Below are 23345 nucleotides of genomic sequence, written 5' to 3'. Positions count from 1 at the left end.
ATGCGGCACTGAGTGTAACGCATAAGGGAGGAGAAGAAAAACCTGTAGATTTTTATCCAAAAAGCAAGAATTGTGGATGTGAAGCTTCTTTGAGATTTTTTTTTTCCCCAGGGGTGTGCTGTCTTCAAAAGTCTTGTAGTGTTACAAACTGAGGGTGTCTTTTTCAGCTTGCAGTTTATTTAATGTTTTTACCATAATTGAGTTTATTTGATTAAATTCAAAGTGTTTTGAGTAATTTTGGTTTTGAAGTGAAAGTGAAACTGACTAGAAAGTAAAAATGGTTAGTTTTAATTTTTGAGACTTTTCTATAAGTAGTGGAAGAGGAATGGATAAAAGATGAGTTGTTCCAAGAACATGATTATTAGTAAAGCTATAATTTACAGATTAAAAGTTAAAAAAACCTGGGAGTGCTAGAAGGATTAGAGAGCTAAATTATTTTCAGCCTACTGGTGTTCCATAAAAAGTGGCAATTTAAAGTTGTCGTGTTCAACACGATCAATGTATCCCAAGTATTCGCTGAATTAAACTTTTCAGGAATGAAATTAATATTAATGTGGAGCAAGAGTCCTGTAAGTTTTATTGAAAAGAGTTTATAATGAAAAGAAAATCCTTCTATAGTGTTTGAAAGTCAGCCTTATTTTGGCTTTTATTTGGTAGCAGTGTATTCTGTAGGATTCAAATTTCTTATTTTTGTCTGCCTTTACAGAAAGCTCTTTTGCAACTTGTAGATACAAAGTGTTTTTTCATTGTCTGCATTTGTCTGGAAATCTAGTAACATTTTTGACTTTCAACTTATTTCAAGATTGCTTTATATTATATATTTTCAAATCTTAATACAACCAAATTTCTGTCCACAGATCTTAAAAGTATATTATCTGAAACCCTGTCTGTTCCCAGTATAGCTGAAATTACATGAAGAACAATTAGCATAACACTTTCAACTTGGCTAAATCATGTCTGGATCTTTAGACAGCTTTGTTCAGTCATACTCATCTTGCTGCTGTGACTCAGTTGATGGCACTCGCTTACAAGCTGGCAGTGGTCTGTGGGAACCTGTCTCTATCACATACTGATGTGAAATCGTTCAGAAGCGCTCACGCAAGAAGTGTGATCTTAGAATCACATGTTAAACCTGACCACGTGGAAGTTAAACATTCTTTGGTATGATTTTTAGAGCTCTTCCCCCCCCCCCCCCCCCCGCCCTTTTTGTTGTGTTCATCTGACCTTAAAGATGGCTAGATGGTTAGGAGTAGAGTACAACAGCAATTGCAAGATGACAGTGATGTGATAAATAGTGGCTTTTGAGGATAACTCAGAAACTTCGTTTTTGTAAGTACTCCACTTGAATACCTCATCAGGTGCAAGGGCAGTTTACTGCCTAGGACACCCAACTGCCAGCGTTATACTCTGTCTTCATCACGGAGGTGTCTTGGTGTCTCACTTCATGTTTTTTCATAAGATTGTCCATCTCTGTTTCTTTGTCTCGGTGTTGTTCCCCGCCCCCATCTCTCCTGTTTTTATTTTTCTCTTTGCTTCTTTCTTCTATGGGCGTTTGCAGCAGCAGCACAGTATGGTTATGTAAAACCTCCGCGTGTATGTGGGGTCAAAGCATGGCCTGTAAGCGGGTTCTCTGCAGCCCAGGTCGGTGCCAGACTGGGAATTGTTGGGTTTTGTTCTCTGCTAATCTCTCCAGAGCAGCGGACAAATGAACTGCCAGTTGAAAACTGTGACAAGAGGATTAGTGAGCATCTGTTCAAAGAGAAGGGGTATTTTTGAAGAGTGGAGAACTTTCCTGATTTAGTGAAAACTTGAATAGTGCAGGTCCTTGCATTAACAGCAGGATGCACCGTGCCTTTCCTGACCATGTGGTTGTCTGCTGAACCATTGTCAGGGTGAGGTTTGTAAAGCCCTCTGGAAGATCTGATTTTATGAAGAGCTTAGTAAGTTCAGTTTCAAACCATTCTGTAAGTGTGTGAGTGAACTAGAAGGAAATTAATCTGTAAAAATGGAAGGAGTAAGGATTAACTTGTAAAATTGTCATGAAGTATTTTGAAGATCACTGAATGTATGGAAGATAAAACGGTACCCAGCTGAATATTAGTTCGAACTCGAGAGCCTTGTTTTTTACAATATAGTTCTTAAATATTCAGGTGTTCTTTTAGTGAGGTCAGCTTGTCCTGGATATCTTACTTAGAATTTGCCTCACCGTTTTCTTCTGAAGCTTTCTGCAGTGCTTTTCTGTCTTTTGCCTCAGATACTTTTAAACTTATTTCCATCCCCATGTTTCTCAATTTCTTATTCTCAACCGAACGTTACACAAGTAAGCTTACTTTACATGACTCCAGGGTATGTGGATTGTAAAAGCATAGCTGAAATATTCTGTTATCACTACATCTAAACTCATACGTAGCAAACTGTATAAAGCAGTTACTTTTCAAAGATGGAGTTCTGTGGGGGCTTTGTGTACGTTATCCATCTCTCATAGAATCCATTGTTTGTCTACAGAAATGCATAATTTTATAACATGTTGCTACCGAGGAAGAATGCCCAAGTACTTTTCAACTTAAAGTAGAAAAAAATTTATGTACTATTGAAACAGGGCGCTGGATTGATTGGGCAGTTGGGATAGACCATAACCTTGACCTTTTTTCTTCTGTTTCCAGTACAAGAGAAATTGCCTTCTGCAGAACTGGTCTCTTCAAGGAAAAATCTTTGCTTTCATTTTGTCTCTTCCATTCCTCCCCAAACATACCTGTTTTCTTAGAAGCTGATTTAATTTGGAACTAAACAATTTGTGCCTGTTTCTTTTTCATGTGATTGTGTTTTATGTGCATCTCAGTGGCAGTGCTGGAGAACCAAAACTACTCTGCAGAGATTTGAAAGGGCTATATCGCATCAGGGACCAAAACCAATGTATTCTTGGTGGAATGTTTTCACATGTGTTGAATTGCTTTAAATCTTGTGTATCTATCCTGAGGTTGAAAGAGTATGGGGAGAAGTATTACAGTTTTTTCTGCTCTGCACTAAAGAAAATGAGCACTTTAAGAAACATATCCATTGTACCATAAGATATATGGTGGATACTGATACACTGTTCAGTTAAAACTTGAAGTAAATGCAATTGAACCAAATACTTAAATAATAGGTTAGGATTTTAGTGGGACATGGGACAGATAGCTATCTCTTAGGAGTATTGTTTCAGGATCTTTAACTACCACATGTGGTCATGGTATCGAAGTGTCAGACCTGAAGCGAGGAAGAAGCAGTATGCTGGTAAGAGACATGGGGGCCACTGTCCTGGCAGGACTGGCTGGGGGTGTAGTGCCATCTCCTGACTCACTTAGTGTCTCTTTCTGCTGGGGTAGCGTTTTCCTTGTGTCTCCCATCCCAGTACTAAGCCTGACCTTGTTTAGCTTGAGGTCTGAGGGTACAGACTGATGCCATGGCTGCAATATAACAGAGTAAAGAATCACTTCCTAAGTGCTGTTATCAGTATAACTGCAATTTGAGCAAGAGGTCTTGTTTACTTCCTGCAAAATTTAAAACATTTTTCTTGTTCACATCGTGTCTTCACATCGGTAATTTGAATTTTACTGCATAAAGATTGAATATTATGTTTGGTCTTATTTACTAGATCTTACAGCAGAAACTTTTTGCCCAAACTTCAGTTACTTTTAACTTCCTTTCGTGCTATTCTGTGGTGTTATAGGTTTCGTTTTCAAATATGTATTATATGCCAAAGTCATCTTGGATTCTATGGGCTTAAGTTTTTTTTTGTGGTCTTCTCATAGACACAGTACAGTAATGTAGGGTATAAACAAAACCATTAACCAGAGATCAAGGCTTATATGCTAGTAAACTTTAGATGCTTTCAGACATCCCAAACTTCTGAAACTCGCTTGTCTTCGGTGTGAAAGTAGCTTTTTGTAGAAGAAGAGTAGTGTGTACAGGAAACACAACTGTATTTTTATCTGAAATAATATATGTAGCTTCTGGGTGCCTCTTGAATCTGTTAAGTTATGTAATAAAAGCCTTGTAAGATTGAGATCTTTAATGTTTTTAGATCAACATGATGCATAAGTTTAAAACTGCATCTGTTTAAAGGGATTTATGACTAAAACTGCTTGTTTTTCTACAGAATTGTCTGGTGTTTCTCAGCTTGAAGAAGATCTGCAGTCATTATTGATCCTCTTTCTTGGCGTTACCATTTTTGAAGTGAAGTTTGCCTAGCTTTCTAGTGTGAGCTCTCTTTTCAGCCATCTTATAAAAAAAGAAAAAAAATTTTTTGATCCATAAAGTAGACAAGCTATAGCTCTACAATGTCCAAGTCATTCCAGCAGTCATCTCTGAGTAGGGATTCACAAGGTCATGGGCGTGACCTCTCTGCAGGAATAGGCCTTCTTGCTGCTGCTACCCAGTCTTTAAATATGCCAGCATCTCTTGGAAGGATGAACCAGGGTACTGCACGCCTTGCTAGCTTAATGAATCTTGGAATGAGTTCTTCATTGAACCAACAAGGATCTCATAGTGCACTGTCTTCTGGTAGTACCTCTTCCCATAATTTGCAGTCTATATTTAACATTGGAAGTAGAGGTCCGCTCCCTTTGTCTTCTCAGCACCGTGGAGATGCAGACCAGGCCACTAACATTTTGGCCAGCTTTGGTCTGTCTGCTAGAGACTTAGATGAACTGAGTCGCTATCCCGAGGACAAGATTACTCCTGAAAACTTGCCTCAGATCCTTCTACAACTTAAAAGGAGGAGAGCTGAAGAAGGTTATGGTAGAGATGGCAGATCATCCACACGGGAACCACCATACAGAGTACCTAGGGATGATTGGGAAGAAAAAAGGCATTTTAGAAGAGATAGCTTTGATGATCGTGGTCCTAGTCTCAACCCAGTGGTTGACTATGACCATGGAAGTCGTTCTCAAGAATCTGGTTATTATGACAGAATGGATTATGAAGATGACAGATTAAGAGATGGAGAAAGGTGTAGGGATGAATCTTTTTATGGTGAGACTTCGCATAACTATCATAAATTTGACAGTGAGTATGACAGAATGGGTCGTGGTCCTGGTCCTGAGAGATCTCTCTTTGAGAAAAAGAGAGGTGCTCCTCCAAATAGCAATATTGAAGACTTCCATGGATTCTTACCGAAGGGTTATCCCCATCTGTGCTCTATATGTGATATGCCAGTTCATTCTAATAAGGTGAGTTATGCACCAGATACTTCTATTTTCCTTTACGTTGTAGTATCTGTTCTGTTTTTACCTATTTCTTTAATTATTTCTATAGCCTGGTTGCTTTTGAAATGATCTGAAAGTTGGTTTGAGAGTGAAAAAGGCACTTGGTTTATTTGCAAGGTAACTGTTAACAAACATTGTAAACCAGGGCTTTACATTAATGTGTTTTATTTGCCCAGATTGCTTAACTTCAAGTCAAACAACTGTCATCTACTGGGATATCTTATTTATATTTTACATCTACATGTTCTCTTAACCACAAACATCTGGCATTTAAGCAGTTTTTGGGTGGGTTTTTTACTTTTTGTTGGTTTGGGGTTTTTTTGCAGTGTATCTACTGTGCTATTCAGGAAGCTAGTTTCAGCTCTCCTCCACATCTGTCTTGATTGCTGATTTATATGTAGTTAAGATGCGTTCTTGCACAGTTCTGCTTTTTCCCTGTCCAAAGGGAAAGAGTTAATGTAGAGCCCTGGAATTTATTTACAAAAGTAAAAACTACGTTTTAGATTAGCTCATTCTTGCCTTTTTAATTTCACTTTAACACTCTATCTCATACTATGGCTGAAATTTGTCGTCATTTTTCTCCTTTTTCACAACTTTCTTAGACACTTCAGACTCACTTTTTATTGTCACATGTTGCATCTATCCCTGTAGACTCTCCGAGCAATCAGTCTGCTGTTGCAGTATCCTGCTCTGTGTTCCTAGTAGTGTTCTTTACTTGGCTCGCAAGTAGAGTGGATCTTCGGGTGTATTCGGTTATGCTGAGACTTCCCTCTTAGTTTATTCATGAGCAGTTCAACTCTCTGCCAAGGTAGCAGGTTACTCAAAATGGCCTGTTTATTCAGACGTTATTTTCAAAGCCTTCTCACTTTCAGCTTTTCCAATTTTACTCATCTTGCTGATTTTCAGTATACTAGGCAATTTAATTGGCTAATTGGCTAATACAGTGCCCCTCTTGTCACAATTAGTGGCTAATTAGCTTGAAGGCCTTCAATTGAAAATACAATACATGCTATTGCTGTAAAATTGATACAATGTGGAATTGCTGTTACTAACCGTTTCTTTACAGTTACCTCTCAGAAAGTGCTGCTTCTGTACATCTAATCTTTTTGAAACACGAGAATTACTCTGTCCCTGCAAGGAAATGATCAAACCAGTTTTAGAGCACACGCTGTATGCCTCCAGCGGATCTGACAGTTTATGAACTTGTGTTGCTTTAATTACTTTTTATATAAAATAATCACAGTAATCCGGGTTTCTTGTCTCCTATATTTGACATTTATTTTCACAAAAGGTTTTAAGTGTTAACAGTTAGATGCCATGCTCAGTTCTGTAAAAGGACTTCATTTGGTTAGATTGAGACATAAGCTTCCAAGGCCCTTGAAGATGGCAACCAGTAATCCTGTAAGTAGGGTTCTTTTTAGCACTTTATTTTAAAACCACGTGGTTCTTAGTTTGCTTGGGTATGAAGATCTATTGAAAGGATATCCAACATGAAGTATCTTTCCAGGTATGAGAAATACCAATTTCTTTTGACAGCATAACTTAAGTGGTTGACTTGTTCTGTAACATGTAAAACCATCTGTTTTTTTAGGAGTATGCTTTGACTTAAACTGCTGGTACACCATAAAATATTTGAGATTGGATCATCTGTTTCTTATGACCCAAGTTTGGACTTTGTTTCTAATTTCAGAAATCATGTCACCACAAGAATTTTTTTCTTTCTCTCCTTTTTTCCTCTGCTTTGCATACCTAACAGTTAAGAATTTGTGTCTCCCACAAAATTGAATCAAGTAGAACTTAACTTTTAAAGTAATATGATCTGAACCAAAATTTATGGAAAGCAGAAAGGGAATGCTTTTCTTAGCTGGGACAATGTAAACTTATTGCTGCAGTATCAAAATCTCATTTTCCCCACCTCCAAAGAAAAATAGATTTTTTTTTTAAAGTGTATGATAAAGCAATGTCTATTTTAAGCCCCAAGCAAGGGGTTAAACACCCTTAGTGTAACTTAAGCTGGCAGACTAGTCCTCTGTTTTCCTTTTTAGGGATGTTCTTAATTGCTCCTTTAATTGGATGCATATCTATTTGAAGACCCAGTTTGTTTTCTGTCTAATTGTGAAGTTGTGCCCCAGTTGTTTGGTTTTTTTAGGCATTTTGTCAATTGTGATCCCTTTATCAAGGAATGAGGTGTTAGATGTGGAGGGATTGTTTTCCCTGCCAAAGAAAAAGGCTGATGCAACATGAGCAGATGAATTTGGAGGTTAAACACTTGAAATGGTGATACATCTCAAAGGAGAAATATGGCCGTGTTCCTAATAAGAGGGCTACCTAAAATTAGGTGCTTAAGTTTGGCCCAATTTTCTGAAGAACAGTGCGTCCTCTTGCTTGTATCAATTGAGGCAAAAGGTAATCTCAGTTTTAAGAAACTCGGTTCAGATTTTCTCCAGTTTAACATGAATGCCCAGTGTTAGTATTTGCAAATATCTAGTGCCCTGAAACCTCAGAGGAGTGATGCTTCAGACTGGGTAGAGGCACAGAGTAAAGGGAAGTCTAGATCAAGAATTGCATTTATTAAAAAGTCAATAATGAAGATGAACCATTGTTTCTCCAAAAACTTTCCCTGGGGAAAAAAAAAAGTTATATGTCAGATCTCCCTTTTTTTGCCAATTTAAAAGCATTTGAAGTATAATGAGAATTAGATCTTCTGAACTTTGGCTCTAGTTTGCAGATAATTTCTATTTCAGTTTATAATCACTTTAAATTATGTGTTAAGATGGCTTCAAAGCATGTTATATCTAGCTGGATCAGCCACCGAGGCTTTACAGCGCACCCAAATTTAGACTTTTTTTAGTGTTTAAAAGACTGTTTTCTTTCTGTAGGATAGTGCTAAAACTTGTTAGCAAGTTTTAAACTGAAGAAGCTTTGGTTTTAAGTATGGAATGTTTCATAGATAGCTAGGTTTGCTTGGGGTATTCAGTGTTTTTTTTATCTGAATTGCCACTGTATTAGTTTACAGTTGCAGATCCTACATCTTGTGCAGTTAACAAGAAACAGCGGTGCTCTCTCTTTATATCTTGATAAAGTAAATGAAGGTTTCCTCTTGCTCCATGGTATATTCTGTGTATCATGGAGTAATATTGTAGCGTAGCTGAACGACAGTACTTCATGGGAGACTTCAGATCCAGGTTTTTCTCCTTTGTGGAAAGCGCAAGGTAGGCATTTAGCATATAGAAACACTATCATAAGCCTCAGGAGTGTCTCCTTGTATCTAGAAAGATGTGTATAATGTGACAGAAACTAAAAATCAGGAAAGATGAGGAATTAGGAAAAAAATCACGTGTGGGCACTGAGCAGAATACACATGAAAGAAGATATATAAAAGTCAGCCAATGCAGTATACATGTTCACAGCTGAAAATGTAGCCGATAAGAGAAAACCTTCAGTTGTTAAAGTGCCCCCCAAAGATCTATAACTGCTCTCCACTCGTTCCTCTGTGACCCTAAAGCTACCTTGCCCCATGTGTCTGTGCCGATCCCTTTGCTCAGTGAAGGGCAGCAGAGTGGAAATCAGACTGTGGCTCACAGATGGGCAGGAGTGACACATCAGAAGTTCTGTCACTTTACAAATGCAAATATAGCACAAACTAGTGCTGCTTGTAAGAATGTAAGGATATGGAGATCAGGCACTCTGTAGTTTGATAAAGGAGTGGTCGCCGTGCCTTCTCTCCTCTTGAAATAAATAATTCCCTTTGTAATCAAAATAATCTGCAGAGAAAAAGTAGAAAGCCCTCATTCCTTTCTAGCACTAAAGCCAGAACCAGAAAGAATTTTACCTGGCTGATTTAATTTTATTCCATTATTCCTCCTTTGTACCATCTTGATTTAGATCTCCTTTTTTTTCTTGACTATTCCCGTCAAATGGTCATATATTTTTTTTATTTCACCTGTATACTTGTAGTTTGTCCTAGCTATGCACTTTCATTTCTTTCAGTCTTTCCTTTCTGAATTCCTTGCAATTTCTTGGCTTCTTTATGGTTCTAAAAACTGAGTGTTTAGTTCACATTAATCTTTAAAAGTCTGAGGAATGAAGCAGAGAGTGGAGGAAATTCTCAAATTACTCAAGGAAAAAAAAAATCTCAGCATCCAGTTCTAAAAGTTGAAATCTCAATGATAAGCATGTATGCTGTAGCAGTTATCCCCTGGTAAGTGTTGCACCTCTGAGGCAGGATCAAACCCATAGATTGCAAGACGTTTTTTATCGGACACCTTTTCACCCAGGTTAGGAGTTAATACATAGGTCCAATTTCAGTGTCTCTTTAAAGCACTACTAAAGATTTCATTACCTATGTATGTATCTTCGATACTTGAAGAGAAGATACTGCACTCTAAAACATTATTTTGTTAAAAATGGCTTGCCATATGTGGCTGTTAATTTTTGATTATTTACTTTGCTGCAGGAGTGGAACCATCATATCAATGGAGCAACTCACAGCCGACGTTGTCAGCTGCTGCTTGAAATGTATGAATTTGAAGTACAGTAAATATTCTTGTGGCATGAGGGCATGTACAATTAAATAATGGCCAATTACGTTGCACAAAGCAGGTTTAGAAAACATGCAACTTAACAAGAACATCTTCAGGACAAAAATGGGATCTCTGTTCATAACTTGAATCCTGCTGATTAGTATGTAATGTTTTAAAGAGTTGAGAATCTTAAGAGTTGAGAATCTATTTTAATTTTTTACTAGTCACTTATTCCAATTTATAAATTTTTGTTGTAAAACAAACTATGCAATTTGTATTATAAATTGGCAGACATGTTACATGCAGTGTAGGAATTTTCTCATGAAGAACAGCACTTCTGTTCTATCGATAGATACTACTCATGTCTCTTGTAGTGGTCCTGTAGTGGGCAATGTTACTATGTGTTTTACCTGGGTTAGCATGTAAAGGTACTGCTGCTTGTATGAAAATTATTACATAGGTAGAGGAGATTGTATCTTTCTTACTCTTTTTTGTTTCTTTTAAGATATCCAGAATGGAATCCTGACAGTGATTCAGGACATGGAATGTAAGTAGTAATGAATTTTGAAGTATTCATAATTATTTTTATTTGAAGCAGAGAATGTTCTTAACAGTTTATGTGAAACAACACACTTCCTTTTCTTCAAATGGATGCCTCCCTTTGTTTTCTACTGGCTGAAGAACAGCAATAAAAGTAGCTAAAGCTAACTTTTTGGATGCTCTGCAGAAATCAGCTTGGGGGTTTTTTTTGAGAATGAAAGCTTCACAGTTTCTTGGTTTAAAATTAATGTGGGTTTTGCCCTCTTTCTAGGGGTGATCCCTTTATGTTGCAGCAGTCCACAAACCCTGCACCAGGAATTCTGGGACCACCACCACCTCCATTTCACCTTGGAGGACCTCCTGTTGGGCCAAGAGGTAACATCAACAGGCACCTGCTTTTATAAGACTAAACAAAAAATCAAAAACTTATTTTTGTTTTAACTTGTTATCAGTGTCTTAGAACAACAAAATGCTCACTTTTCTGAGCAGTGGGACTGAAATACTTTACTTCCTCACTGGCCAAAGACTGGTACTCAGATACCACACTTTCACCTTTCTCATGTCTGCTAACTGCCAGCCACATTATTCTGGCTGTTTTCTTTAAATTGTGTTTGAACAATCCACACACGTTTTGGACTTCTGTTTTTTTCCTGTCTAGAACCTTTTGTATGTCTTCTGTTTAGCTACATGTTGGTGGGTTTTTTGTGAAACTTGCAAGAATTCAAAGTCCTGAGTGTTCCCCCCAACCTTAACTTCACATTAATTTGACAAATAGATTTGAATAGCAACTGAGAAATAGGAAGACAGGTCATGCAAGCCTCTTCCTTATGGGAAGACAGGCTATGAATCAGTTCTTGCCTGAAGTTGTTACTTCCTACCTTTTAAATAGTTTAGTGACTAAAAGAGCAAAACTAGTTTTCCTAGGTATCCTGACAGACTACAAGTATTTCAGACAATTTAAAGGAATTTTTAGATGATAGATGCATTCATAGTTAATTTCATTAAAACAATACTGTTAATTTTTCAAAACATCTCAAACCTGACTTTGAGCCAAGCTATGTGAAAGACTTTTTTCAGATGTTTCCTACTAAAATGGCCATTATGATGGAATTTGGTGTTGGTTTAGAACCAAAACTAGGAGCCTTTTTTCCTACACCAAAAACCTCAGTTGTAAAAAGTCGTATCTTAGTTAAAGAGATGCTTTGCTATGGCAAATCTTACTTTAAAACGAGATATTTTCTTCAATGGGCTTTACTTATTCTCTGCTATTTCCGCACATCAGTAAATGCAGCTTTCTCTAATGTTAAACTGAACAGAATGATCAGGAAGGAGGACCTCAAGGTACAAGAACTCCGATATAGCCTTTTCAGACTGTACTGAAATAATTAGTTTTTAAAACTTGATGTCATCCTGTTTTAGTATTACAGGTGACTTGTATCTCAAGAACTTGTAAAGAGACGTGCTAATAGCAGTCTTACAGGTTAAACTAAGCTTGCTCATTCTTTTAATTTCTTAAAGGAGCTGGAAATGGAAACATGCAAGGACCGAGACACATGCAAAAGGGCAGAGTGGTTAGTATTAAAAATCTGTTGGTTTTATTTTTAAAAAACACAATTTTATGCAAAAATGCTTTTTGTTTGCTTTCCTAAGATTTCCCCTCCCCCCCCAATGAATGGATTGTCTTTAAAAGTGAGATTTTAGGATTTATTTGTGTGGAAATACTGAAACTTTGGAATAAGAGTGGGGTTTTGTTCTGCCAAGTACTCCACAAAATACTTGTTCCAAAACTGTACAGACCCTATTTAAACATTATCCTATGATGAAGCTGTGGGATATGAACATAGAGAAAGGCAAGTTTGGCACAGCAGGCATCTTCCTCTGTGGAAATCCCTGGAGGTTCTGTGCCTTTTCTATATGCATCTTGTTTTGGTTACTACTGGAGATTTAAAAACAAACAAAAAGTACATAAGAGCCTTGACAGACTTTCTTTGTAGGTTAGCTGATGTGCATTTTCTTTCCATGTTGTGTATGCATCAACAGGAAACAAGCAGAGTTGTTCACATCATGGATTTCCAGAGGGGAAAGAACTTGAGATATCAGCTGCTTCAGCTTGTTGAGCCATTTGGAATAATTACAAATCACCTGATTCTAAACAAAATCAATGAGGTAAGATTAGGCCCTGCTTGGTGTCTTTAGAATGCAAACTGTCTGAGCTTAATCCTTGTCACACGTGTCACCAAGGTCATGTGTGTGCAAGGAAGAGTGACTGGTATGTTTCTTTCCAGAAATGCTGTAGTACTGCAATTTAAGTTCAATATTGTTTAAAAAACCTTCTTGTTGAGAAAGCTATGAACAGGCAAAAATACAGTATGCTTGCAGATTCTGTTCTTGTTCTGATATTCTCTGAAAGCTTACTTGCTCATAGTTTGTATTATACAAAATGTCATATTTTGAAGTGTGGAAAAAGCCAGTATTGTAGAAGAGAAAAAGCAGGAAACAGTTCAATGTTTTGAATCCAAATTTAGGTGGAATGTAAACAAACCAAATTGTTGTGTTTGTGCACCTAAATAAAGTATGTGAAATTTGCGCCAAGTTCTGCAGGTCAGTTAACGTTTTAACCAAAAGGCAATTTTCATTTTTGATGTAGCTATTTTTACAGGAAAGCAAGGAAGAGCTTGAGATTTTAAACAAAAATACTAATTCTTGAAGGAGTGGCACTTAATTTGTTTTTATATTATTTCAGGCATTTATTGAAATGTCGACCACTGAGGATGCCCAGGCTGCAGTAGAATACTATTCAACAACACCCGCGCTGGTATTTGGTAAACCAGTCAGAGTCCACTTGTCACAGAAATACAAAAGAATAAAGGTAAAAAACCACTTCTGCTTTTTTAATGTTGCCTTATTTCAGTCTGGGGCAGTCAGTGTTATTGGGCCATTGCATTTAAGTTATTTGTAATTTATGTACTTCTTAGCTGTATCAACTTAATCAAGGAATAGTCACCTGTGTGTATTTTATGTAGTATGTATTTTTAAAATTTCATTACCTCTTAATTTTAGAAACCCGAGGGTAAACCTGACCAAAAAACTGAGCCGCCAAAACCAGAACTTGGTCGTGTGATTCACCTCAGCAATTTACCTCATTCGGGATACTCTGACAACGCAGTACTCAAACTGGCTGAACCGTATGGAAAAATTAAGAACTACATACTCATGAGAATGAAAAGCCAGGTAACTGACCATAGGAACATACATGTGTGTTGAGAGTTGAAAGTAAGATTTTTAACTGTGAAGAAATGATGTGCCTTTAATTGGTACATGTGTAGACTTTCTGCTCTAGCATAGATACGGAAATTATTAGAGGACTATTGTAGGTGGTGGTTTCCTATCTAGCTTACTGCGAAATGTTGCTGTAATGTGAGCTGCTTTCAAAAAAAAAAGAACAGGTCTCAGCTGTGAAGAAGGTATATTTAGCATTGAGGCTTAATTTTTTTGTTGTGCAGGCTTTTAGGAGTCTTGGAACTCCTAAGGCTGAAAAAACATTTCCGAATATATTCTACCATTGCACATTTTTTTCCATATACCTTTTATTTTTCATTCTTTAAACAAAAGCAGTGCTGCTGTGGTGTTCTAACTTTAAAAAAAAAAAATGTTTTAAGATTGTGCATTGCATGTGTATAGTAAAATGCTTTAAAGAAATCATGTACATGCACATCCAAATACACAGGAGTTTAAAGTATTTAGTTCTAATTTTTTTTTTCATCTTTGCTGTCCTAGTTTGTTGCTCCTTTGAGTTAAATAGGAAATTCCAGTGCTTTTCCAGAGAGATGAGTGCCTGAATCCCATAATACCACACTTGTGGAATGAAAAATTACTGGAAACTATTGTACTACTCCTAGGAAGTCCTCCCTGCCCTTATTTCACTAGAAAAATAAAATCCCTTGCTAAGATGCATGCAGAAACAGCTTTCTTCTATCTGCCAATGATACTCTAGCCCAGATGTGTTTTTAAAAGCTTGTTCAGCAAACTTAGTGTGTCATAGGCTTTTTTCTTGGAGGAATACCTTGCAAAACAGTATGTATAGACCAGCAGCTGCTGCCTGTCTGTTTCAGGCTTCTCTTGAAAAATTAAAAATAAAATACTGGGGTAATTTCTCAGCTACCCTGGAATTCCCAAATACTTATGCACCAAATAAATGCATTTAATTGTCCAGATGCTTTTTATTTGGAAGAATATTTTACTTTATGGTGACTTTTTTTTTTGCAATTATTTAAATGCCTGTTTCATTTCAGAACTTTCTATGGGACAGATATTACTGAATTGAAAAGTTGGGGTATATAGAGCACTCTGGTAAATTTTAAAATGCATGGCTAGTTTGGAGAGGATGGGTATAGCTGAATCTTATAATTTTGTTTCAGCATTTGGAAACGCTGTGTTTTAAGTTAAAAATAGCTTTGCCTGCAAAAGTGTTGTGTGTTTCATCATTGTTTTTAATGTGTGTTTTAAGGCTTTCATTGAGATGGAGACCAGAGAAGATGCTTTAGCTATGGTTGAGCATTGTGCCAACAAAGCGCTTTGGTTCCAAGGCAGATGTGTGAAAGTGGATTTATCTGAAAAATACAAGAAACTGGTGTTAAGGGTAAGTAGTGTTTTTGGTTTTTTCAATTGTATTTAAAGGTCTAAAGTGAAGTAGAAGATAGATATCGCTTATTGAGAATTCAATGCCGCTTGTAAAATGGAAGGATTTGCTTTAGCATTTTCTGGCTACTTAAGTGTAGCTACTTAGCATGAGTGTGGTGCTATGAGGCCTGGAACAAAGTAAAATGACTTTCAGATTAAACAAAAACCAAACAGCTACTAAATTCAGATTTTAGAGTAATTGGTGTAGATTTAATTAAAATTTCTCCATTTAGAACGGTCTGTAATGTGGGTTCTTTTTTTTCCTTGCCTTCCTCTGAAAATGATCAGTGAGTAAAATTAAACTTGGTGGCAGAACTATGTTCCCATACATTGTATGCTTAACTCTTGGCTTTTCTTTTCACAACTGCTGGTAGGTTTGTCCATTTTGTTGTACATGTACTCTTGTGTATGGAACAAAGACAAAATGTTATTAGGGACTCCTTTTTAAACTGTGTAATAGTACAACAGAATGTGTTTCCTCTGTTGGATGCCATCCAAAACCTTTTTTCTTGAGCACCAGACAGCTTTTTGATCCCTGTTGTTGATGTGAAACCTAACTACCTAGATACATAGATTTAATCTTATGACTAGTTTTTAAAAATAAGCTTTGTCAAAATCTATGGTGTAACTGCATCTTTGCATGTGCAGCTCATGTCTGGGAGGGAAGGGTTGGCCAAGAGCTTCCTTTTCTTTTGACCTAACACCAGGCTAATACTCTTGCAATTATAAGACTTCCTCCATCAGACTAGGACACTAGGTAGAAAGGCGGGAGAAATCTGAATTGTCAAGCTGTCTCTTAAAATACATAAGCTTTCTGTTGTGGGGTATGAAGAAATCTTACTATTGTGCATGATCACCTAGCAAAAATGAACACTTTGTGGCAAATTCAAATACTTAAGTGATGCATTGAATAGTTTTCAATGTTACTACCATACAAGTGGAATTTCCTAATCAGTAATGCCTTTAACTGTTTTGAGACTTCAGAAGCTTTCCATGTAGCTACTAATGATAGGGAGAGAAGTGTGGATTAAGACTGATTTGTGCAGTCGCCTGCACCACACTCTATCAGTTCATAAACAAAAGAGGAATTGTATATGGCTTTTCTGGAGCAGGCTATCCCATCTGTTTTGTGCTGAATAACTGCTAATTACTGTGAATAAAGACATGGGTTTTCTAGGTTGGTATGGTCCTATCTAACATAATAGCAGTTTATTAATTGCTTGGTAGGTGGGCATGGTAAAAGAGTACCTGTGGATTAACGTAGTTGGAAGTGCTTGGCTCGATTGTGCTGTCTGGTCTGAATTAATGATGCAACAGTTGTATAAATCATTCTCTGCTGTGACTTACAGATTTTTTTAAATTTTATTTTAGATTCCAAACAAAGGAGTTGAACTGCTGAAAAAGGATAAAACTAGGTAATTTTCTATTGCTAAAGCATAATGTTGTTTAAAAGAAATACAAAAATACCTTATCCAGAAATTATACGAAAGAAGTCAGGCAAGCTCTAAGATCACGTCATTGTTTGTGCCCTGAGATTAACTGTTTCTAATATGCTACCTACACTCTTCCTCTAATGGTGGAGATTTCACAGCCTCTTCAGGCTCCTCAGGAAATGTATTCCGGTCCTGAATTAGCCTTGCCTTCCTGGAGTTTAAACCCATGAGCAGTTGTCCCATCTTGTAAGGACAGTTTCTCCTTGCAGCATCCTTTTGTGTATTTGAAGAATGGTATCCTTCAATGTTTCCCTCAACCTTCTATTTTCTGAACTAAAACATAATTTTTTTGGACAAGCCTGAAAAAGAACATAATCTACCTTTTTTTTGTCATTTCTGGGCTCTCTTCAGGTTTACAAGCAAGTATTCTTTATTCTTTACAGAAAGAGAACATATTCTCCAGACAGCAAAGATTCTCCAAGTGATAAGAAGTCTAAACCAGATACTACTCAAAAACCTGAAAGTGCCAGTGTAGAAGATAAAGTGAAAGAGGAGAAACAAGATGATGCTGCTGAGCCATCGGGCGCTAAAAGTAGTGAACAGGCAGACCAAGATGAGCCTAGTTTACTCCTTGAATCTGAAGACGAGCTGCTGGTGGATGAGGAAGAAGCAGCAGCACTGTTAGAAAGTGGCAGCTCAGCAGGGGATGATGCAGATGTTGCCAATTTAGCTGATGTGACTACTGAAGAAAAAAAGGACACCGCTGATGATGTGACCGTAAAAACTGAAGGGAATGTTGTGGCCAATCCAGCAGCAAAGAAAAAGCTTAAAAAGGTAATGATATAGAAAGGTACCTGAGTGTGGAAAACCCTGTCTGACTCACATAGCACACCACAATACATTCTATTTCAGATCTCTTTCTGTGGATCTTTAAAACACATGCATGGCACACCTCTCTGAAGAGAAACAGGTTAAAGCTCCTGTGAAAAAATGGAAGATCCCACTGGATGCAACTTGCAAATGGAATTGGTTACAAATCACTGTTTCCGTTTTGACAGTTTCTGTCAAACTTGTGGGCTTCTACTGATGTTGCTTCCTGGGGTTTTTCTTGCCTTTCTCTTCACTCCTTTTTTGACTAATACTAAGCAGCCAGGAACTATTTTCTCCCAAGCAGTTTCTCGTGAGACTGACTGTAGCTACTCTTTTGAGCACAGAGCAGAACAAATGACACTAAAAATACTATTTATTTGGCACTTGAGGCTGTCTAGACTTGAACAAAATTGTATGTACATCTATGCTTTATGCTTAACCAGGAAGGTAGTCCATTTGCGGTCAGCCAAGGCCCATTTCCAACTAGAGAAGGAAAAAAAAAAAGTTTTAAGGTGTCTTCAGTCATAGGCTACTTGCTGTGAACTTCCTTTTTCTCACCAGATGATCCTACACTCTTGTGCTTTTTTTTTTGTCCTACCAGCTGCTTTTAAATCACTCAGTTATGTGGAGTAGCATACAAAGTTTTAATAACTTCATTGATTTGGAATGTTGTTTTGCAAAAAAGTGAGGCATGTTGCTTATTCTTAATGAATGAAGAGTGCATGGTATTCAATTTTGGGTGACCCTGCTATCAGGAAGCTGGTTTACATGGTGTTGGGATTAATATTGCCAATGCAAATGGTAGTGATTATTTGTTATGCAGGTATCTGTTACAAACTGCCTCAAAACACAAACTTGCTTCTTGAAGACCTACATTGTTAGAGCACAAATGTAAAGCTAATGCTGTTTCAGTACTACTCGTGTTTGCTGTTAAGCATGTTGAATATGTCTCCGTATCAGCAGGAATGTTTCAAAAAAACCCAGAATTCAGACAGACTCACTGTCTTTTAGTGAAGCTCTACACTTTTAGTGGTTGGTGTTTTTTGGGTTGTTTTTCATTTGTTCTTTAATGTGGAAGCTCTAAGCTTTCCCACTGGTTGAAAAAGAGCTCTTAATTCTTCATTATTATTAAATATTAACTTTCAAAATGAACTGTCATACTGTTAGTGGCCAGTGTTCTGGTAAGGTTTTACTTTTTATGGAGGCATAAATTTGAGGATCTTGTGGCACTGTCTCAAGTAGAAACAAAACTTGTGTATTCCAAAATGACTTCCACTTAAAATTAAATTTAATCCCATTAGAAGGACTTCCAAAGTAAGAATAGAGCAAAAAGATACTGAAATTATCAAGTCGAAGATCACATATTGATATGATAAAACAGTGGACCCTCATGATGCAAAAAAAAAAAATTGTTGTAAAATTGAATGCTTGATTCTGGGACAGTGGAGTACATTTAAAAAGAGCTTGCTACACTTCTGCATGCTTGAGTAATGTTTTTGAATGAGTGAGGTAGGTCTTGGAGGAATAATTTAGGCATTTTCCCAGGGAATTTGGAGAAGATATTTCTCTTCTGAAACTTAAGACAGTTTGAGGGAAACATTTAAGAATAAGCTGACATAAGGAAAACATTCTCTCAACAGCGATACGTGGGTGGCTTTCCACGGAGCATGGAAGGTTTTGTCACTCTAGATGAGGTTGGTGATGAAGAAGACTCAGATCATCAAAAACTCCGCAAGTCGGGTTTGGCAGTAAAATCTGCTGGCAAAAACGATGATAGTTTGGCGGAAATCAAGGTAGACAAGATTGAGGAGCCAGAGCAGGAAAATGAAACGTTAGAAAATGGAACCAAAACCGAAGATAATTCGAAGGCTGAAACTGCTGAAGCTTCTGATACCACAACAGCACAGGATACTGAGAAAAATGCCCATGAAAATACAGACACACCGGATGAACCAGAAGCAAAGAGCATCCAAGAGAAATCTCTTGTTCCGGATGAATTCAGGATTGGGCCATACCAGCCAAACATTCCTGTTGGTAAGGCCGTTTCCATTTCTTTTCAGATATGTCTCTGTGCATTGCAGTAGCATTTCTCATTTCGTTTGACTTTTATTTCTGGCAACACATTGCCTCCGAGCCTTTCATTTTAGGGCTTCCCACTTTTCTCCCCTTCTTCACTCCTTCCCTAACCCTAGAATTTTCTTTTCTTTTTTTTTCCCCTTATTTTCATACAGTTCTCCATAACGCTTTCCTTAGGCAGAGATTAAATTGGAAGAGGTATATTTTAGCAACACAAATTCAATTAATAGCACAAATCACGATAGTGGTATTAGTTTAGATTCATACTAAATACTCAGAACTCAGGAACTGATCATATAACGTTGTTAGTTCTTTTGAAGGAACCAATAAAATGGACCCTTAATCTTGAAAGGTTGATATTAACTTAAAAAAAAAAATAGCCTGCACATATTTAGTTATTACTAGGCCCCGGCTTGACTAAACTAAAAAAAGACTTCTAAAGATAAAGCAGCTTTTAATGTAAAGTGAATTATGGTTTTAAGATTTAGCTGAAATGACATATGACATTAAAAGAAATGATGTAGAGTAGATCTCTTAGTTTATTTTGTGGTGTTTACTTCTCTAGGTGTGAATTATGTGGTACCCAAAACAGGGTTTTATTGCAAATTGTGTTCCCTGTTCTACACAAATGAAGATGTTGCAAAAAAGACCCATTGCAGCAGCCTTCCTCATTATCAAAAGTTGAAGGTAAGGCAAAAACTTGTTCATTTTAAATGGCGTGATTCTTTCCTGGGGAATAGATCTGATCGAGACTGGACTGAGGAAAAAGCTTTAAGGCAGTGGAAATTGGCTTATTCTATAACTTTTAACTCAAGCTAGACCTCTCCAAAACTTCATCTTTTGAAGATAATATGCAGAATACACATTTTTAAAGATGGGCTCCAGCATTTTCTTTTCTTAAAAAATTTGGATTAAAGAGCGCATTCCGATTGGAGTAAAGGCCAGGCTTAGGTAGTGGTGCAGAGTAAATACAGGTGATTCAAATCCCTTCCAGTTGTCCCTTTGAGAGTATTTTTAACCAATCAACAGAGCTTAAGCTGAAGATTTTTATATATTAAAGATTTGCAACTTCCGATTTTGTGAGCATGTTTTACAATTTCGAATTGGATTAGGTATCACATGATTGCATGGCATGAATGATAATGCTGCTGCTGTATCTTTGCGTACTGTGAGCTGCTTTTAAATATCACCTCTGAGAAAGGAAAAGCCTAAACAAAATTCTAATAATAATGCAGTATTCACGTAAATTGATTTCATACCAGTTGATTATTGAGCTGAAAACAAACCCTGGGGTTCCATAGAAAGGAAGAAGGTGGCGTCTCAGACTCATTAAAACGTTTGCTTTCTCCCTTGCAGTAATAGGGAACCTTAAATAAATATAGGGCCCTGGAAGGCAGATGGCACAACTAAATGTCACGAAGCAAACAACATTATCAAGGAGTAGATCAGAAAATCAATTACCATGCAGAATCTTGTAGTAAGAAAAACCCACCTCATCCATCACCCATAGCTTTTTTCTTTTTTTTTTTTTTTCCATTGAGGTACCTGATTATGGGACTTTAAAGACTTGATGTAAAAGGGGACATGGGGGAAATAATCCCAACTTACTAACTTTATCACTTAAATGACACATGATTTGATTTGCTTTTTCCATGGCACAAATTATTAGCGAGCTGCTCTTGAATGACTTTGTAACATTGGCGTGGTTTTAGAATCGGGGAAGGAAAGGGGGAAGAGCAGCTTTTGTTTCACAATGGTAAGGCACTTCTCTGGCTGGGAGTCTTGTTCACTTGGAGAGCAGTAAGAGTAAATAGATGAATTGATATGGCTACCAAATGTCATCAATGTGATAACAAATTCCTCAAACTTCCCAAAATAACCCTTCTCTAGGGAGGCAAGATGTTTTGTCCCTAGCTTTGTAGAAGGCAACTTCTGACCAGGTAAGTGGCACAACTGCTGTCACAAGTCCATGACAAAATGGAAAGTAATTGGCTTGCTGGCCTGTTAGGAAGACATCAACGGCAGGGCTGGGTGAAGGCATGCAGAGGCTGCCATTTGGTGATTACTAGTGGTCAACCATACAGTTGGTGACATAATGGTAACACAGTGCTTCAGAGGAGCTCCGCTTCAGTATGTGGAGAAGTGCCAGTCTTGTTAGTTATGACCTTTGCAGTTAATATTCACAGATTTTACAACTTGAAAACTGGATTTGTGTTTTGATTCTTGATGTTGTGACTGTGAAGAACTCTTTAAATATATCCAAAATATGATTGCTTTCTTTTAACAGAAAATTCTGGATAAAATGGCAGAAGAGCACAGGCAAAAGAAAGACGCTTAAAAGGAAGGAAGGATGTAAGGAAAACAGTGGCTTTGTTTTTAATGTTAATCTTTTTTTTAAAGCAGTACAAGTAGTAGATGGAAATACTGTATTCTTTTTTTTGGTTTAGTGAAATACAGTAGGCATTATAGGTCTGTTCATGTGTTAAATGTTGTAGCAAAAAGCATATGCAGTTAAGTTAATGACAAAATATTGTTCTTAATGTGAGAATGGCAACAAGTTTTTGTTCTGACACTTCAAGTTATTAAAGAAAAAATCTTGCACCCTTGTGGAAAGCTCATCTATGGGAAGAAAACTTCATTTAAGTGAAATTTACTACTTTCAAGCTTTAGAAATTGTCTTTCAATTCCATTCTCAATAAAAAATAAAAAGTAACACTGTACTTTTATTTTATCTAGAACATTCCATATTTCAGTCTGAGCCTAGCAGATATTTAATTTGGAGTGCAAGGCTGTCATTGCATTTCACTTTTGAAAAGTCTTTAAATGTAAGTTGCATTTTTAAATGTTGAATTGCAGTTTCTTTTAATGTCATTGCTGTTATATAGCAAATAGGAAAATTAGTGATTAGTCAGCTTTACAACTTTGTGATTTCTTTTCCTAAGCTCTTGATAGACTTTCCTGTTCAGCTATTCTGTGTATTTTTAGTGAAACGTAAATGCCCATTCTACTCTGAGCAGTATTATTTCCTTGAGCTCTTCCTGCTTTTACTTGAATCTTGTAGCTGTCGTACATCTCTAGTATATTCAAAAGCAGCATTTGAGTCTTGAAATGTAAAAAGGTATCTTTATATTCTTCACATGTAATTTTTCATACCTGCATTTTAAAACAGTTTTTGTTAAAATCTGGTTTTGTCAAAGGTCTTTAGAACCGTGCTCTTAATGTACCTGCACATGTGATATGTGAACAGGAACTTGCATGTGTAACCTGTGTTTCTGTAGTTTTTGTTATTTACTGCTTATTTGTGAATTCAGGTTACTAAAGTGATTTACCAATAAACAAAGCTAGGCAACAGTTTGTTATAGATGTTTGGCATGTTAACCGATGTGTCTGCTGAACTCCTTACTCTTGTGTTCATGATGCCACACAAACTCGAGTGCTTTTTAAAAATTTGCATGTCTTAACACCTGTGATTTAGAAGCTTACTGCATAACTTTTCTTTCTCTTTCCTAAAACCTCTTTCACTTCCAAACAAATTAAAATATCACTTGTTAAAACACTGGTAGGCATATTCTGCTGACAGTTTTATTGCTTGAGTTTATGGTATTTTCATCAAAGCTGAAGTTCAAGCTGCATCATGTTGATGTGGATTAAAATGACTAGGGACAGTTCTTTCAACCTGAGCCTCTTGGCTAACAGAGAGGCTTCAGTGCTGAGAAAGGTTTTCAAATGTAGGAGGCAGAATCTTGATTAAGTTAATTTACATAAGCAAATATGTCTAGCAGACACAAGGTGGTGTGTTTTGTGGAAGTAAAGTCTTGATAACTTGTTTTTCCAGTTGTAACTTTCTGCTGTTGCATCCTCAAAAAGGGGAGGTGTGCAATCCCTTTTGTGCAAGAATTAAGTATATAACTTCAAACATCTCCTACTGTGCTGGTAGCAGTTTCTCTGAGGACTTTGTATAGAGTGGTGAAATGCTA

At 37.0% G+C, this 23345-nt stretch overlaps 1 protein-coding gene across 4 annotated transcripts; it reads left to right on the top strand.

The window, feature by feature from the left end:
* Nucleotides 1-3949: 3949 nt before the first annotated feature.
* MATR3 (matrin 3) lies at nucleotides 3950-21706 on the top strand (the record flags this gene model as incomplete). 4 transcript variants are annotated; one of them, XM_082006384.1, is made up of 14 exons in its annotated part: nucleotides 3950-5210; nucleotides 9703-9764; nucleotides 10275-10316; nucleotides 10581-10684; nucleotides 11828-11877; nucleotides 12350-12475; nucleotides 13053-13178; nucleotides 13370-13540; nucleotides 14817-14948; nucleotides 16361-16404; nucleotides 16866-17256; nucleotides 18933-19326; nucleotides 19934-20055; nucleotides 21656-21706. In XM_082006384.1, exons 1-14 carry the CDS (start codon nucleotides 4320-4322, stop codon nucleotides 21704-21706), a joined length of 2706 nt encoding a protein of 901 aa, XP_081862510.1. In that variant the 5' UTR covers nucleotides 3950-4319. The 4 variants fall into 4 exon arrangements, with proteins under 4 accessions (XP_081862510.1, XP_081862509.1, XP_081862511.1 ...); XM_082006383.1 differs by having other exon boundaries at nucleotides 11828-11880; XM_082006385.1 differs by lacking the exon at nucleotides 10275-10316 and having other exon boundaries at nucleotides 11828-11880.
* Between the last annotated feature and the right edge of the window lie 1639 nt (nucleotides 21707-23345).

This window comes from Phaethon aethereus, assembly GCF_964289735.1.
Source record: "Phaethon aethereus genome assembly, chromosome: 14".
Classification (NCBI taxonomy): Eukaryota; Metazoa; Chordata; class Aves; order Phaethontiformes; family Phaethontidae; genus Phaethon; species Phaethon aethereus.
Note: the sequence above shows the minus strand (reverse complement) of the source record. Positions and strands in the feature narration are given on the sequence as shown.